General features: G+C 37.9%; 2 protein-coding genes across 3 annotated transcripts; both read left to right on the top strand.

The window, feature by feature from the left end:
- The first annotated feature begins 4,076 nt into the window (after positions 1-4,076).
- Positions 4,077-5,205, top strand: LOC106320203 (DEAD-box ATP-dependent RNA helicase 14-like). Its single transcript, XM_013758569.1, has 4 exons — positions 4,077-4,228; positions 4,432-4,722; positions 4,818-4,961; positions 5,185-5,205. The coding sequence occupies exons 2-4, from the start codon at positions 4,444-4,446 to the stop codon at positions 5,203-5,205; spliced, it is 444 nt and encodes a 147-aa protein (XP_013614023.1). The 5' UTR covers positions 4,077-4,228; positions 4,432-4,443.
- Positions 5,206-8,686: 3,481 nt separating this feature from the next.
- LOC106320211 (DEAD-box ATP-dependent RNA helicase 14-like) lies at positions 8,687-12,452 on the top strand. 2 transcript variants are annotated; one of them, XM_013758577.1, is made up of 9 exons: positions 8,687-8,843; positions 9,047-9,337; positions 9,433-9,576; positions 9,800-9,868; positions 10,484-10,753; positions 10,844-11,194; positions 11,280-11,557; positions 11,657-11,965; positions 12,057-12,452. In XM_013758577.1, the coding sequence occupies exons 2-9, from the start codon at positions 9,059-9,061 to the stop codon at positions 12,199-12,201; spliced, it is 1,845 nt and encodes a 614-aa protein (XP_013614031.1). In that variant the 5' UTR covers positions 8,687-8,843; positions 9,047-9,058; the 3' UTR covers positions 12,202-12,452. The 2 variants fall into 2 exon arrangements, with proteins under 2 accessions (XP_013614031.1, XP_013614032.1); XM_013758578.1 differs by lacking the exon at positions 8,687-8,843 and adding an exon at positions 8,948-8,966.
- Positions 12,453-12,777: the final 325 nt, after the last annotated feature.

The raw sequence follows: 12,777 nt of genomic DNA, 5'->3' as shown, positions 1-12,777 counted from the left end.
TTTTAATGTGGGGTCTGTAAGGAAGAAAGAAAACTACAACAGGAAACTTCAAAGGAAATGGATTATGGATAAACGAGACATGTAGAAGCCTTTTTTTTTTCTTTTTTTTTTTGTGAACGAGACATGTGGAAGCCTATAAAGTAACAAAAGTAAACAAAAAAGAGAGTTGTGACTTGTGAGCAGAAGGGTTGATCCCCGCTGTAACAACTTAAACACATGTTTTATATATCACGAAATCGGGTCTCTGGTAGACTCTCAGTCAAGGTTTTGAATGTCGGAATCATTCAAACAACACGACAGCGCAATCTTCACCGGCTCAAGTATAAATCCCAATTTTCTGTGGAGAATGTCCTAAAATCATTTGTAATACTCTTGTTAAAGTCGTAACGTCGAGGTTCGAAAATCATATAAAATTAGGTGGTTATAATGTTTATAATCTATGGATTAAGAATCTATTACTAATTTTATATGATCCTACAGGATCACACACCTAAACGAATTGGATCAAATAATAATTGAGTTTAATTAGATTAAACCAATACCGGGTTAATGAATTATGAGACATATATATGTGATATATGCTTCTATACATGTTTATATAATTAACTAGGATAAATCCGCTCTACGGGCGGCCGAATAAATAAACTAATAATATTAATTTATTTTAAATTTTAAATTTACTTTAAATTAAAAGTAATATTAACTTTTTTTGTCAGCACTAAAAGTAGTATTAACTTTCATAATCTTTAAAGTAATCTTAACTATTTATCTTATCATTCATTTTTAAAATTATATATTTTTCTAACTATAATAATGTTTTTTAAAATATAATTATTTACTTCTCTCAATGTTTATTTTAGTTTAGCTATACTAATAACTATACCAATAACTTACTTGCACGCAGTGCTATAAATTCTCCTTTAGCTAAATTCTATGTCGATTATGTACTTCCCATTCGGTTATTTGAATCGGCATGTCAACTCTCTTTTTTATTTCTATGTTATTGTCGTAAAAACACAATAACTAACAATTTTATAAAAATATTACCGTCGATTGGAGTAAGTAGAGTGAACTTATTTTCTCTCTTAGATATATTTTTGTTTCTTGAATTGAATTTTTATTTTTATACCATTTTTGAAAACTAATGATTTACATGATGGAAAAGAAATATTTTTTTCATTATATAGTCAAAATATTTTAAGACAGATAAATAAATAATATGAAATTATCGTTACTATTTCTACATACACGTGTTTGTTAGAATCTTGAAGCTCATTACCATCAAACATTTTAACATCAAACCACACCTTTGATTCCTCCAGACTATCCAATATCAGGGTGCCATTGCATGCCTCATCAAGAACTATCACGTTTTAGTTACCAATTTTCCATCACTCTTAGACATATGCGGGGACCTACTGAAACGTATAGGAGCTTAAGAAAACCCATAATTGGCCTAAATCCCTGTTGAAACCTGACCATGAGTTCACTTTCTCACATGTTCAAGCAACGTCACTTACTACTGCTCCCCCGTAAATCTAGAGTTCCTTACCAAAGTAATAACTTGCTACTGGTTTTCTTTCATCTGAAACGACCATCTAACCTCGCACTGTTTTCAGACCATCCACGTGATGCAGTTGAGATTTAACAAACCATACATTCGACATTAATGATCAAATGAAAATATAGGCACAATATGAAATGGTTGGAAAAGAGATTTTGAGAAGATCATACGTCCAATATTACAAAGCTTGATATCTGGCAGTCATAATAAACAAAGGTAATGAAAGAAATTTTGCCTTTCATACCACTCACCGTCAATACCTCTGTACTTAAGGATAGGAAACGTAGAGACTTTTAGAAGAAAAGAAACAAAAGCATGATTTAAGATTAGCTAACGGTAAGACGAAACCTGAGAATAGAAAGAATGCTTATCATCCTCCTCTTTTGCGGAATCTGCTAAGATTACATGAGCATGTGACACGAAAAGTTCAATTTATAGATTCTGAGATACTTGATTAAGCAAATGGAAAACAGCAGAGCATTCGATCAGACACGAAAAAGGAGAAGAGGGAGTCACGAAAAGAAAGAAGCCCATGAACATATGGAACATGGCAGTAGAGGGGAGAGTAGTCATGGTGAACTACACGTAGAGAAGTAGCTCGAGAACGAAGAGACAAATATATGCAACAGAAGAGTCTTCCTTGTAAAAGCTCATGTCCACACCTCTAATGTATTTAATCATCTCTGATCGCTGAGATAGTTCAAGTGATGAAGGGAACTTTCGTGGGAAGTCATCGTACGCGATCAATTTCTTCTTCAACTGATCCTTCTCTGTGACATAAATCAAACAAATCATAATCGATCTGATAGCAGTGAACCAAAAAAAAAACATTAATGCGAAACATACTCTGTCAAATTCTGTAATTGGTGTCCCGGATAAGATTTGCCTTAAGCTTCGCCTGAAGGTGAATGGAAAGCGGCATGGCAAGTGTTACGCAGCTCCGATGGAGTAGAACCCATTCTTACCTCTGAAAGTTTAGAAATCTAACGATTGACAGGGTGAACTGATGGATTTCATTGCATGGGGCTTACCTATTTATAGTCGAAGATCAACACAATTGAATTAACTGAGGACGATTCAGTGACAAATTGTGTGAGGAGTGAGCAGATGTTGTTTATGAGGACATTAAAGCCGACGACTAAATTCATCCAACTTCTGTAACGGCTTCTATGACGGTGAGAATAACAGGTTGAAGAACTCTTCGACGACCACAACCATTGAAGCCGGAGACTCCAAGACGAACAAAATATCACGTGACCAAAAAATTCATCTCAGGTCCACGCAAACAAATCACGTAGTTAAATACTAAGCCCGTTAAGAATACCCACAATGAATACGAAAGAAAATCCACCAGAACTTTAAAAAAGAGATGGACACGTATCACTTTCTCCTTTTCTTATTTGATGACGTGTCCTCGTGAGAAGAGAGTGAAAATCTTCTTTATAGTATAAAGATGGGTAAAGGTAATTATTATTTGAATAATTAGCCCAGCCCATGATGTCGTGACTTTAGGTCAATGACATATGCATATATAAATACATTGGGAGATGAAGTAATAATGGACTTTTGGCCGCTAATCTCACGTAAACCCTAAAACACAAAATGACGAATTGTTCGTCAAGCTTTGTAGAGATTTGATCTCGATGGCACTAGCATCCCGTATCGATCCAGTTTGTGTGCGTGTGGATACCGGTTGAGGCACGACGTTTGGAGTGCTAGAAATCTCGACTTGGTTTATTCATCCTTCCGCTGCGAATAACCAGGTATATTCAGAACCTTAAGATCTAGTTTTATTTCAGTATTTGCATGAGATCTAGGCAAACTAAATTCATAGTTTGATATATAAATTGTTATAAAGTAATATGAATTCCAACATTTTCAGCATTCTTGTTCCAGAAGCTTCACCTGAGATGGACCCTCAGGACAGAAAACCATCACTGCTCCTCCACTTCCAGTGAAGTTGGAAGCTGCATCAATCCTCCTTGCAACTTCCACCATCTCTATATATGTTCATGGCTCCTTGGCATTCGTCCCCAAACATCCTCCTACGTACAGAATAACAATAATAAATTTGTGAGCACACATGGAGTTGTTGTGTACATGTTTTCCAATAATTCTGTAAAATCAGGTTTTGACCTCCGAAGGTCGAAGTCTTGGCAGACACTCTTTCAAATTTATACACAAGTCTTGTTTTTTGCCTCCTCCTCCTCCAGAGGTTAATGCGTTTAGCAGAAAGACTCCCCATATGCCATCCCATCCAATTCAATAAGCAAGCTCTGCTGAGAAGCTAACTGAAAAACTAATGAAATCCAAATCAGCATCCAAAGATCAATGATCCCTTGTACAAAGTGAAGAAGATTATTAATGGAGAAATATACATATAGACAACGGGCTTTGGGTAGGCCCAAAATAGAAGAAGGAAGGGGGGGGCTCGTTTATTGACTTTGACAAATAGATATTTCTGGTTTGTGATGAATGCTTTGGTTTATAAAAAACCTAGCTGAACGCGTTACGCTTTCGCATCCTCACACACTCTCTCTTCTCTACGCGTCTTCATTGTTTTTGTGGGCGTAGTAGATTTTTAGAGAGAAAGAGAAGAAGAAAAAAAAAAAATTCTCCGATTTGGATCTATTTGACCAATTCCTTTTTATCTATCGAATCCAGGTAACTTGTTCGCCGTCCTCCCTTTTAGTTTCTCGGGGGTCCTTTTGTGCTTCTTTATCTGTATCCAAGATCTGTGAGATTGTGATAGAATCTTGAATTTTAATATTCCCAAATTATTGGAACGTGAGATTGTCTTTCACACATGCTCTCTCGTTGTTGATTTGGCCAGTTGGCGAATCTCTTATCTCTCTTTTCATTTGCAGTGATTGGTTGCTATGGCTGCTGCAGTCCGTTACGCACCTGAGGATCATTCTCTTCCCAAGCCTTGGAAAGGCCTTGTCGATGATCGAACTGGATACTTGTACTTTTGGAATCCTGAGACCAACGTTACTCAGTATGAGAGACCTCCCAAGCTGCTCTCTGTTAGCTCTTCCGTTCACACTTGTTCCATACCAAATGGTAGTAGCTATGTCCCTGCCAAGGATGATGATGATGATGTTCAGTACCGTAACGGTGGACCTAAGGTTGTTGATTCTGGCTCCAGGTTTACTGAGGTACTTTCCATTTTTTTTTACTTGTTTGTTTTTTGTTCAAATAATTATCCTCTTTCTTTAGCATTCATTTGAATATTTCTCAACATGTTATATAGGTTGCCAGGAGTGGAGCGAATGGTGCTGCTAATGGACTTGGGAATTCCTCTGCAAGAGGTCCTCCTCCTCCTTCATCAGCTCCAGCAAATGATGATGATGTTTCCTCCGAGGCCTATTCCCGCCGTCATGAAATTACTGTCAGTGTAAGTATCTCTGGAGCCACTTTCTTTTAAAAAAAACACACATCTTATATTACCCTCCTCTTTTGTTCCTCTCTTAACTGCTGCTGCTTACCGCATTGCACAACCTTTTATTTCCTTTTGTAAAAACATATATTTCGCTGTCTTCATCTCAAGCAGCTTACTTTACATTGTATATATATTGATTGCCAAAACTGTAACTGATATTTTTCTCTCCTTTCTTCAGGGGGGCCAAGTTTTTATATAATTAACTAGGATAAATCCGCTCTACGGGCGGCCGAATAAATAAACTAATAATATTAATTTATTTTAAATTTTAAATTTACTTTAAATTAAAAGTAATATTAACTTTTTTTGTCAGCACTAAAAGTAGTATTAACTTTCATAATCTTTAAAGTAATCTTAACTATTTATCTTATCATTCATTTTTAAAATTATATATTTTTCTAACTATAATAATGTTTTTTAAAATATAATTATTTACTTCTCTCAATGTTTATTTTAGTTTAGCTATACTAATAACTATACCAATAACTTACTTGCACGCAGTGCTATAAATTCTCCTTTAGCTAAATTCTATGTCGATTATGTACTTCCCATTCGGTTATTTGAATCGGCATGTCAACTCTCTTTTTTATTTCTATGTTATTGTCGTAAAAACACAATAACTAACAATTTTATAAAAATATTACCGTCGATTGGAGTAAGTAGAGTGAACTTATTTTCTCTCTTAGATATATTTTTGTTTCTTGAATTGAATTTTTATTTTTATACCATTTTTGAAAACTAATGATTTACATGATGGAAAAGAAATATTTTTTTCATTATATAGTCAAAATATTTTAAGACAGATAAATAAATAATATGAAATTATCGTTACTATTTCTACATACACGTGTTTGTTAGAATCTTGAAGCTCATTACCATCAAACATTTTAACATCAAACCACACCTTTGATTCCTCCAGACTATCCAATATCAGGGTGCCATTGCATGCCTCATCAAGAACTATCACGTTTTAGTTACCAATTTTCCATCACTCTTAGACCTATGCGGGGACCTACTGAAACGTATAGGAGCTTAAGAAAACCCATAATTGGCCTAAATCCCTGTTGAAACCTGACCATGAGTTCACTTTCTCACATGTTCAAGCAACGTCACTTACTACTGCTCCCCCGTAAATCTAGAGTTCCTTACCAAAGTAATAACTTGCTACTGGTTTTCTTTCATCTGAAACGACCATCTAACCTCGCACTGTTTTCAGACCATCCACGTGATGCAGTTGAGATTTAACAAACCATACATTCGACATTAATGATCAAATGAAAATATAGGCACAATATGAAATGGTTGGAAAAGAGATTTTGAGAAGATCATACGTCCAATATTACAAAGCTTGATATCTGGCAGTCATAATAAACAAAGGTAATGAAAGAAATTTTGCCTTTCATACCACTCACCGTCAATACCTCTGTACTTAAGGATAGGAAACGTAGAGACTTTTAGAAGAAAAGAAACAAAAGCATGATTTAAGATTAGCTAACGGTAAGACGAAACCTGAGAATAGAAAGAATGCTTATCATCCTCCTCTTTTGCGGAATCTGCTAAGATTACATGAGCATGTGACACGAAAAGTTCAATTTATAGATTCTGAGATACTTGATTAAGCAAATGGAAAACAGCAGAGCATTCGATCAGACACGAAAAAGGAGAAGAGGGAGTCACGAAAAGAAAGAAGCCCATGAACATATGGAACATGGCAGTAGAGGGGAGAGTAGTCATGGTGAACTACACGTAGAGAAGTAGCTCGAGAACGAAGAGACAAATATATGCAACAGAAGAGTCTTCCTTGTAAAAGCTCATGTCCACACCTCTAATGTATTTAATCATCTCTGATCGCTGAGATAGTTCAAGTGATGAAGGGAACTTTCGTGGGAAGTCATCGTACGCGATCAATTTCTTCTTCAACTGATCCTTCTCTGTGACATAAATCAAACAAATCATAATCGATCTGATAGCAGTGAACCAAAAAAAAAACATTAATGCGAAACATACTCTGTCAAATTCTGTAATTGGTGTCCCGGATAAGATTTGCCTTAAGCTTCGCCTGAAGGTGAATGGAAAGCGGCATGGCAAGTGTTACGCAGCTCCGATGGAGTAGAACCCATTCTTACCTCTGAAAGTTTAGAAATCTAACGATTGACAGGGTGAACTGATGGATTTCATTGCATGGGGCTTACCTATTTATAGTCGAAGATCAACACAATTGAATTAACTGAGGACGATTCAGTGACAAATTGTGTGAGGAGTGAGCAGATGTTGTTTATGAGGACATTAAAGCCGACGACTAAATTCATCCAACTTCTGTAACGGCTTCTATGACGGTGAGAATAACAGGTTGAAGAACTCTTCGACGACCACAACCATTGAAGCCGGAGACTCCAAGACGAACAAAATATCACGTGACCAAAAAATTCATCTCAGGTCCACGCAAACAAATCACGTAGTTAAATACTAAGCCCGTTAAGAATACCCACAATGAATACGAAAGAAAATCCACCAGAACTTTAAAAAAGAGATGGACACGTATCACTTTCTCCTTTTCTTATTTGATGACGTGTCCTCGTGAGAAGAGAGTGAAAATCTTCTTTATAGTATAAAGATGGGTAAAGGTAATTATTATTTGAATAATTAGCCCAGCCCATGATGTCGTGACTTTAGGTCAATGACATATGCATATATAAATACATTGGGAGATGAAGTAATAATGGACTTTTGGCCGCTAATCTCACGTAAACCCTAAAACACAAAATGACGAATTGTTCGTCAAGCTTTGTAGAGATTTGATCTCGATGGCACTAGCATCCCGTATCGATCCAGTTTGTGTGCGTGTGGATACCGGTTGAGGCACGACGTTTGGAGTGCTAGAAATCTCGACTTGGTTTATTCATCCTTCCGCTGCGAATAACCAGGTATATTCAGAACCTTAAGATCTAGTTTTATTTCAGTATTTGCATGAGATCTAGGCAAACTAAATTCATAGTTTGATATATAAATTGTTATAAAGTAATATGAATTCCAACATTTTCAGCATTCTTGTTCCAGAAGCTTCACCTGAGATGGACCCTCAGGACAGAAAACCATCACTGCTCCTCCACTTCCAGTGAAGTTGGAAGCTGCATCAATCCTCCTTGCAACTTCCACCATCTCTATATATGTTCATGGCTCCTTGGCATTCGTCCCCAAACATCCTCCTACGTACAGAATAACAATAATAAATTTGTGAGCACACATGGAGTTGTTGTGTACATGTTTTCCAATAATTCTGTAAAATCAGGTTTTGACCTCCGAAGGTCGAAGTCTTGGCAGACACTCTTTCAAATTTATACACAAGTCTTGTTTTTTGCCTCCTCCTCCTCCAGAGGTTAATGCGTTTAGCAGAAAGACTCCCCATATGCCATCCCATCCAATTCAATAAGCAAGCTCTGCTGAGAAGCTAACTGAAAAACTAATGAAATCCAAATCAGCATCCAAAGATCAATGATCCCTTGTACAAAGTGAAGAAGATTATTAATGGAGAAATATACATATAGACAACGGGCTTTGGGTAGGCCCAAAATAGAAGAAGGAAGGGGGGGGCTCGTTTATTGACTTTGACAAATAGATATTTCTGGTTTGTGATGAATGCTTTGGTTTATAAAAAACCTAGCTGAACGCGTTACGCTTTCGCATCCTCACACACTCTCTCTCTCTCTCTCTCTTCTCTACGCGTCTTCATTGTTTTTGTGGGCGTAGTAGATTTTTAGAGAGAAAGAGAAGAAGAAAAAAAAAAAATTCTCCGATTTGGATCTATTTGACCAATTCCTTTTTATCTATCGAATCCAGGTAACTTGTTCGCCGTCCTCCCTTTTAGTTTCTCGGGGGTCCTTTTGTGCTTCTTTATCTGTATCCAAGATCTGTGAGATTGTGATAGAATCTTGAATTTTAATATTCCCAAATTATTGGAACGTGAGATTGTCTTTCACACATGCTCTCTCGTTGTTGATTTGGCCAGTTGGCGAATCTCTTATCTCTCTTTTCATTTGCAGTGATTGGTTGCTATGGCTGCTGCAGTCCGTTACGCACCTGAGGATCATTCTCTTCCCAAGCCTTGGAAAGGCCTTGTCGATGATCGAACTGGATACTTGTACTTTTGGAATCCTGAGACCAACGTTACTCAGTATGAGAGACCTCCCAAGCTGCTCTCTGTTAGCTCTTCCGTTCACACTTGTTCCATACCAAATGGTAGTAGCTATGTCCCTGCCAAGGATGATGATGATGATGTTCAGTACCGTAACGGTGGACCTAAGGTTGTTGATTCTGGCTCCAGGTTTACTGAGGTACTTTCCATTTTTTTTTACTTGTTTGTTTTTTGTTCAAATAATTATCCTCTTTCTTTAGCATTCATTTGAATATTTCTCAACATGTTATATAGGTTGCCAGGAGTGGAGCGAATGGTGCTGCTAATGGACTTGGGAATTCCTCTGCAAGAGGTCCTCCTCCTCCTTCATCAGCTCCAGCAAATGATGATGATGTTTCCTCCGAGGCCTATTCCCGCCGTCATGAAATTACTGTCAGTGTAAGTATCTCTGGAGCCACTTTCTTTTAAAAAAAACACACATCTTATATTACCCTCCTCTTTTGTTCCTCTCTTAACTGCTGCTGCTTACCGCATTGCACAACCTTTTATTTCCTTTTGTAAAAACATATATTTCGCTGTCTTCATCTCAAGCAGCTTACTTTACATTGTATATATATTGATTGCCAAAACTGTAACTGATATTTTTCTCTCCTTTCTTCAGGGGGGCCAAGTTCCACCACCTCTAATGTCCTTTGAAACTACTGGTTTTCCTCCTGAGCTTCTGCGTGAGGTAAGAATTTATTATTTTAGTAGTACATTGAATATGGCTAATGAATCCTCTTATTTATTTTCTTAGTTGTCTTTGTCTACCAATTTACCTGTTGGTTCTATGTAGAGTTTTATACTTGTGATCTTATTAATATATGGAGCTAGCTAGGGTGACTTAATAGCAGACTTATTTTGCCACCATATTATTATCACCTTAGGTTTAACATTTAGAGTCAAAGTTTATGCCGTATGCACTCTTTTTCTCGTTTTTGTTTTGTTTTCCCCAGGTGCGATGTTTTCTCCTGAGGAGGAGCTTATGTCGTACACTGTACTTACTTCTTTGAGGTCCTTGCAAAATATTTGGAGTGGCCTTTATGGTGGACCAAATTTTTTGAGAAGGGCTTCCAAAAGCACGCAAGCTTGTGACCGGGCCTGTTAACGGTGTGATGTTTCATTTCACCACCGGGTCCAGGCAGAAGAAAAGGCGTCCTCCTGCTGCAGGTTTCATCAGTAATCATCTTTTGCCGCCTGCAAATGGGGGATGGTGCTTCTTCTGACATGAGCCACCATTCCATAAGCCAAATAGAACCTTGGTGCTCCTCTTCTCATAGGACCTCCTGGTTCTCTGCTTTCTTAGGTACTCACTGCAGGTTTCTCTGCTCCAACTCCGATTCAAGCTCAGTCGTGGCCAATTGCGATGCAAGGTAGGGACATAGTAGCCATTGCTAAAACCGGCTCGGGAAAAACTTTGGGTTACTTGATTCCTGGCTTCATGCATCTTCAACACATCCGGAATGATTCGAGAATGGGCCCAACAATCTTGGTATTGTCTCCAACGAGGGAGCTGGCCACACAAATCCAAGACGAAGCTGTTAAATTTGGGAGGTCGTCAAGAATTTCCTGTACGGTAAGTAAACGTTACTGATTTTTGGAACTTGCCAACGTACTAGTTTAGTACTCCTCTAACGTAATGCTCTTGTTATCTATTTTGTTTCAGTGCTTGTATGGTGGTGCACCAAAAGGTCCTCAGCTGAGGGATTTAGAAAGAGGAGCAGATATCGTGGTTGCGACTCCTGGACGATTGAACGATATCCTTGAGATGAGGAGAATAAGTCTGCGCCAAGTATCTTATCTTGTGCTAGATGAGGCTGATAGAATGTTGGACATGGGTTTCGAACCGCAGATAAGGAAGATTGTGAAAGAGATTCCCACTAAGCGTCAAACACTTATGTACACAGCTACATGGCCAAAGGGAGTCAGGAAAATTGCAGCTGACTTGCTTGTTAACCCTGCTCAGGTCAACATTGGCAATGTTGACGAGCTTGTGGCTAACAAGTCGATCACGCAGGTATGGTTTTGCCTCGATACCATTGCTATTGATTCAGCTGACCATTTAAGCAAAAAAAAAATGAATCTGCTTTTTCTGGACACAGCACATTGAAGTGGTAGCACCGATGGAGAAACAGAGGAGGTTAGAGCAGATATTGAGGTCTCAGGAACCAGGATCAAAGGTGATAATATTCTGCTCAACCAAAAGGATGTGTGACCAACTAACTCGCAATATAACCCGCCAATTTGGAGCTGCTGCTATACATGGAGACAAGTCGCAGCCTGAGAGAGACAGTGTTCTGAATCAATTCCGCAGTGGCAGGACTCCGGTTCTTGTTGCAACTGATGTTGCTGCTCGTGGACTGGACGTCAAGGACATCATGTATATATATATATATATATATCTCGTGTAATATTTATTTAACAGAATTCGAATCCTCTTATTAGACAACATGATAACACAACATTGTTGGAATGACAGGGCGGTCATAAACTATGATTTCCCCATTGGAGTGGAAGACTATGTTCACAGAATCGGAAGAACAGGAAGAGCTGGAGCGACTGGTCAGGCATTCACATTCTTTGGCGATCAAGACTCGAAGCATGCTTCGGATCTGATCAAGATCCTGGAAGGAGCAGACCAGAAAGTTCCTCCTCAGATCCGCGAAATGGCTGCCCGTTGTGGTGGTGGTGGAATGAACAAATTCAGCCGTTGGGGTCCTCCTTCTGGAGGTCGTGGCAGAGACTCTGGTTATGGTGGCAGAGGTAGCAGCTTCGGTTCACGTGACAGGTAAATGATAAAAACAAGATATAACTTTTGATTTTGTCGGTTACAGAAGAAAGTAAACGATTCTGACTTTGAGATTTGTATAATAATTTAGTGGAATGGGAAGCAGAAGCAGTAATGGATGGGGAAGAGAGCGCGAAAGGAGTCGTAGCCCGGAGCGATTCAACAGAGTTCCACCACCGTCTTCCAATGGATCTCCTCCTCGCAGCTTCCACGAGGCCATGTTGAAGCACAGATAAATGAGCAAACACGTGAAGGTGTTATTGGGAGAATATTTCTTACATCATATGACATTATTTTTGGCCGATGAAGAGCGTTACGTTGAAAACAAAAGACATGTAAAACTAGAATTGTTTGTTTTCTATTGTATTTCCTTATGTGTTATGATCCGACTTCCGCAGATTTGATACTCAGAATTTGTTGTTTAGATATGGTATGCTACGTTTAGCTTTTTAAATGTCAAAAACAAATGGTGTGTGTTGCTTTTTGATTCAGTTTTGGCTTTGGTTAACTGCAATTTATTCCTGGTCAGAGAGAAGCCAAACAGTTCATTTTCCCTATTTAATACAACTTATTTAACTAACCTGTTAGATTTGTAAGGGACTACTTATTCAAAAGTGATATTTACGTTTTCTAATATTGATTTTCAAAAAGAAGAAAAAGCCTTCAGAAAGAAAAAATGAAGTTTGGTGAGCTTAACGGAAAGAGTGTGTCTTCTGTACTTTGATGATAATTTAATTGATCACAGCCTATTAATCTCCAAATAAACTCTTGTGAAAAAAGAAGAATGATGAACCAAAACTGTAATGAAATGA

Source organism: Brassica oleracea, unplaced genomic scaffold (genome assembly GCF_000695525.1).
Source record: "Brassica oleracea var. oleracea cultivar TO1000 unplaced genomic scaffold, BOL UnpScaffold00851, whole genome shotgun sequence".
NCBI lineage: Eukaryota > Viridiplantae > Streptophyta > Magnoliopsida > Brassicales > Brassicaceae > Brassica > Brassica oleracea.
Note: the sequence above shows the minus strand (reverse complement) of the source record. Positions and strands in the feature narration are given on the sequence as shown.

Excerpts from the sequence above, each read along its gene's own strand:
- LOC106320211 (XM_013758577.1), top strand. The coding sequence starts at position 9,059 with ATGGCTGCTGCAGTCCGTTACGCACCTGAGGATCATTCTCTTCCCAAG. Across the intron at positions 9,869-10,483 it reads CTCCTGAGCTTCTGCGTGAG|GTACTCACTGCAGGTTTCTC; the intron begins GTAAGAATTTAT and ends CTGCTTTCTTAG. Across the intron at positions 11,195-11,279 it reads CTAACAAGTCGATCACGCAG|CACATTGAAGTGGTAGCACC; the intron begins GTATGGTTTTGC and ends TTCTGGACACAG.
- LOC106320203 (XM_013758569.1), top strand. The coding sequence starts at position 4,444 with ATGGCTGCTGCAGTCCGTTACGCACCTGAGGATCATTCTCTTCCCAAG. Across the intron at positions 4,723-4,817 it reads CTGGCTCCAGGTTTACTGAG|GTTGCCAGGAGTGGAGCGAA; the intron begins GTACTTTCCATT and ends CATGTTATATAG. Across the intron at positions 4,962-5,184 it reads GTCATGAAATTACTGTCAGT|GGGGGCCAAGTTTTTATATA; the intron begins GTAAGTATCTCT and ends TCCTTTCTTCAG.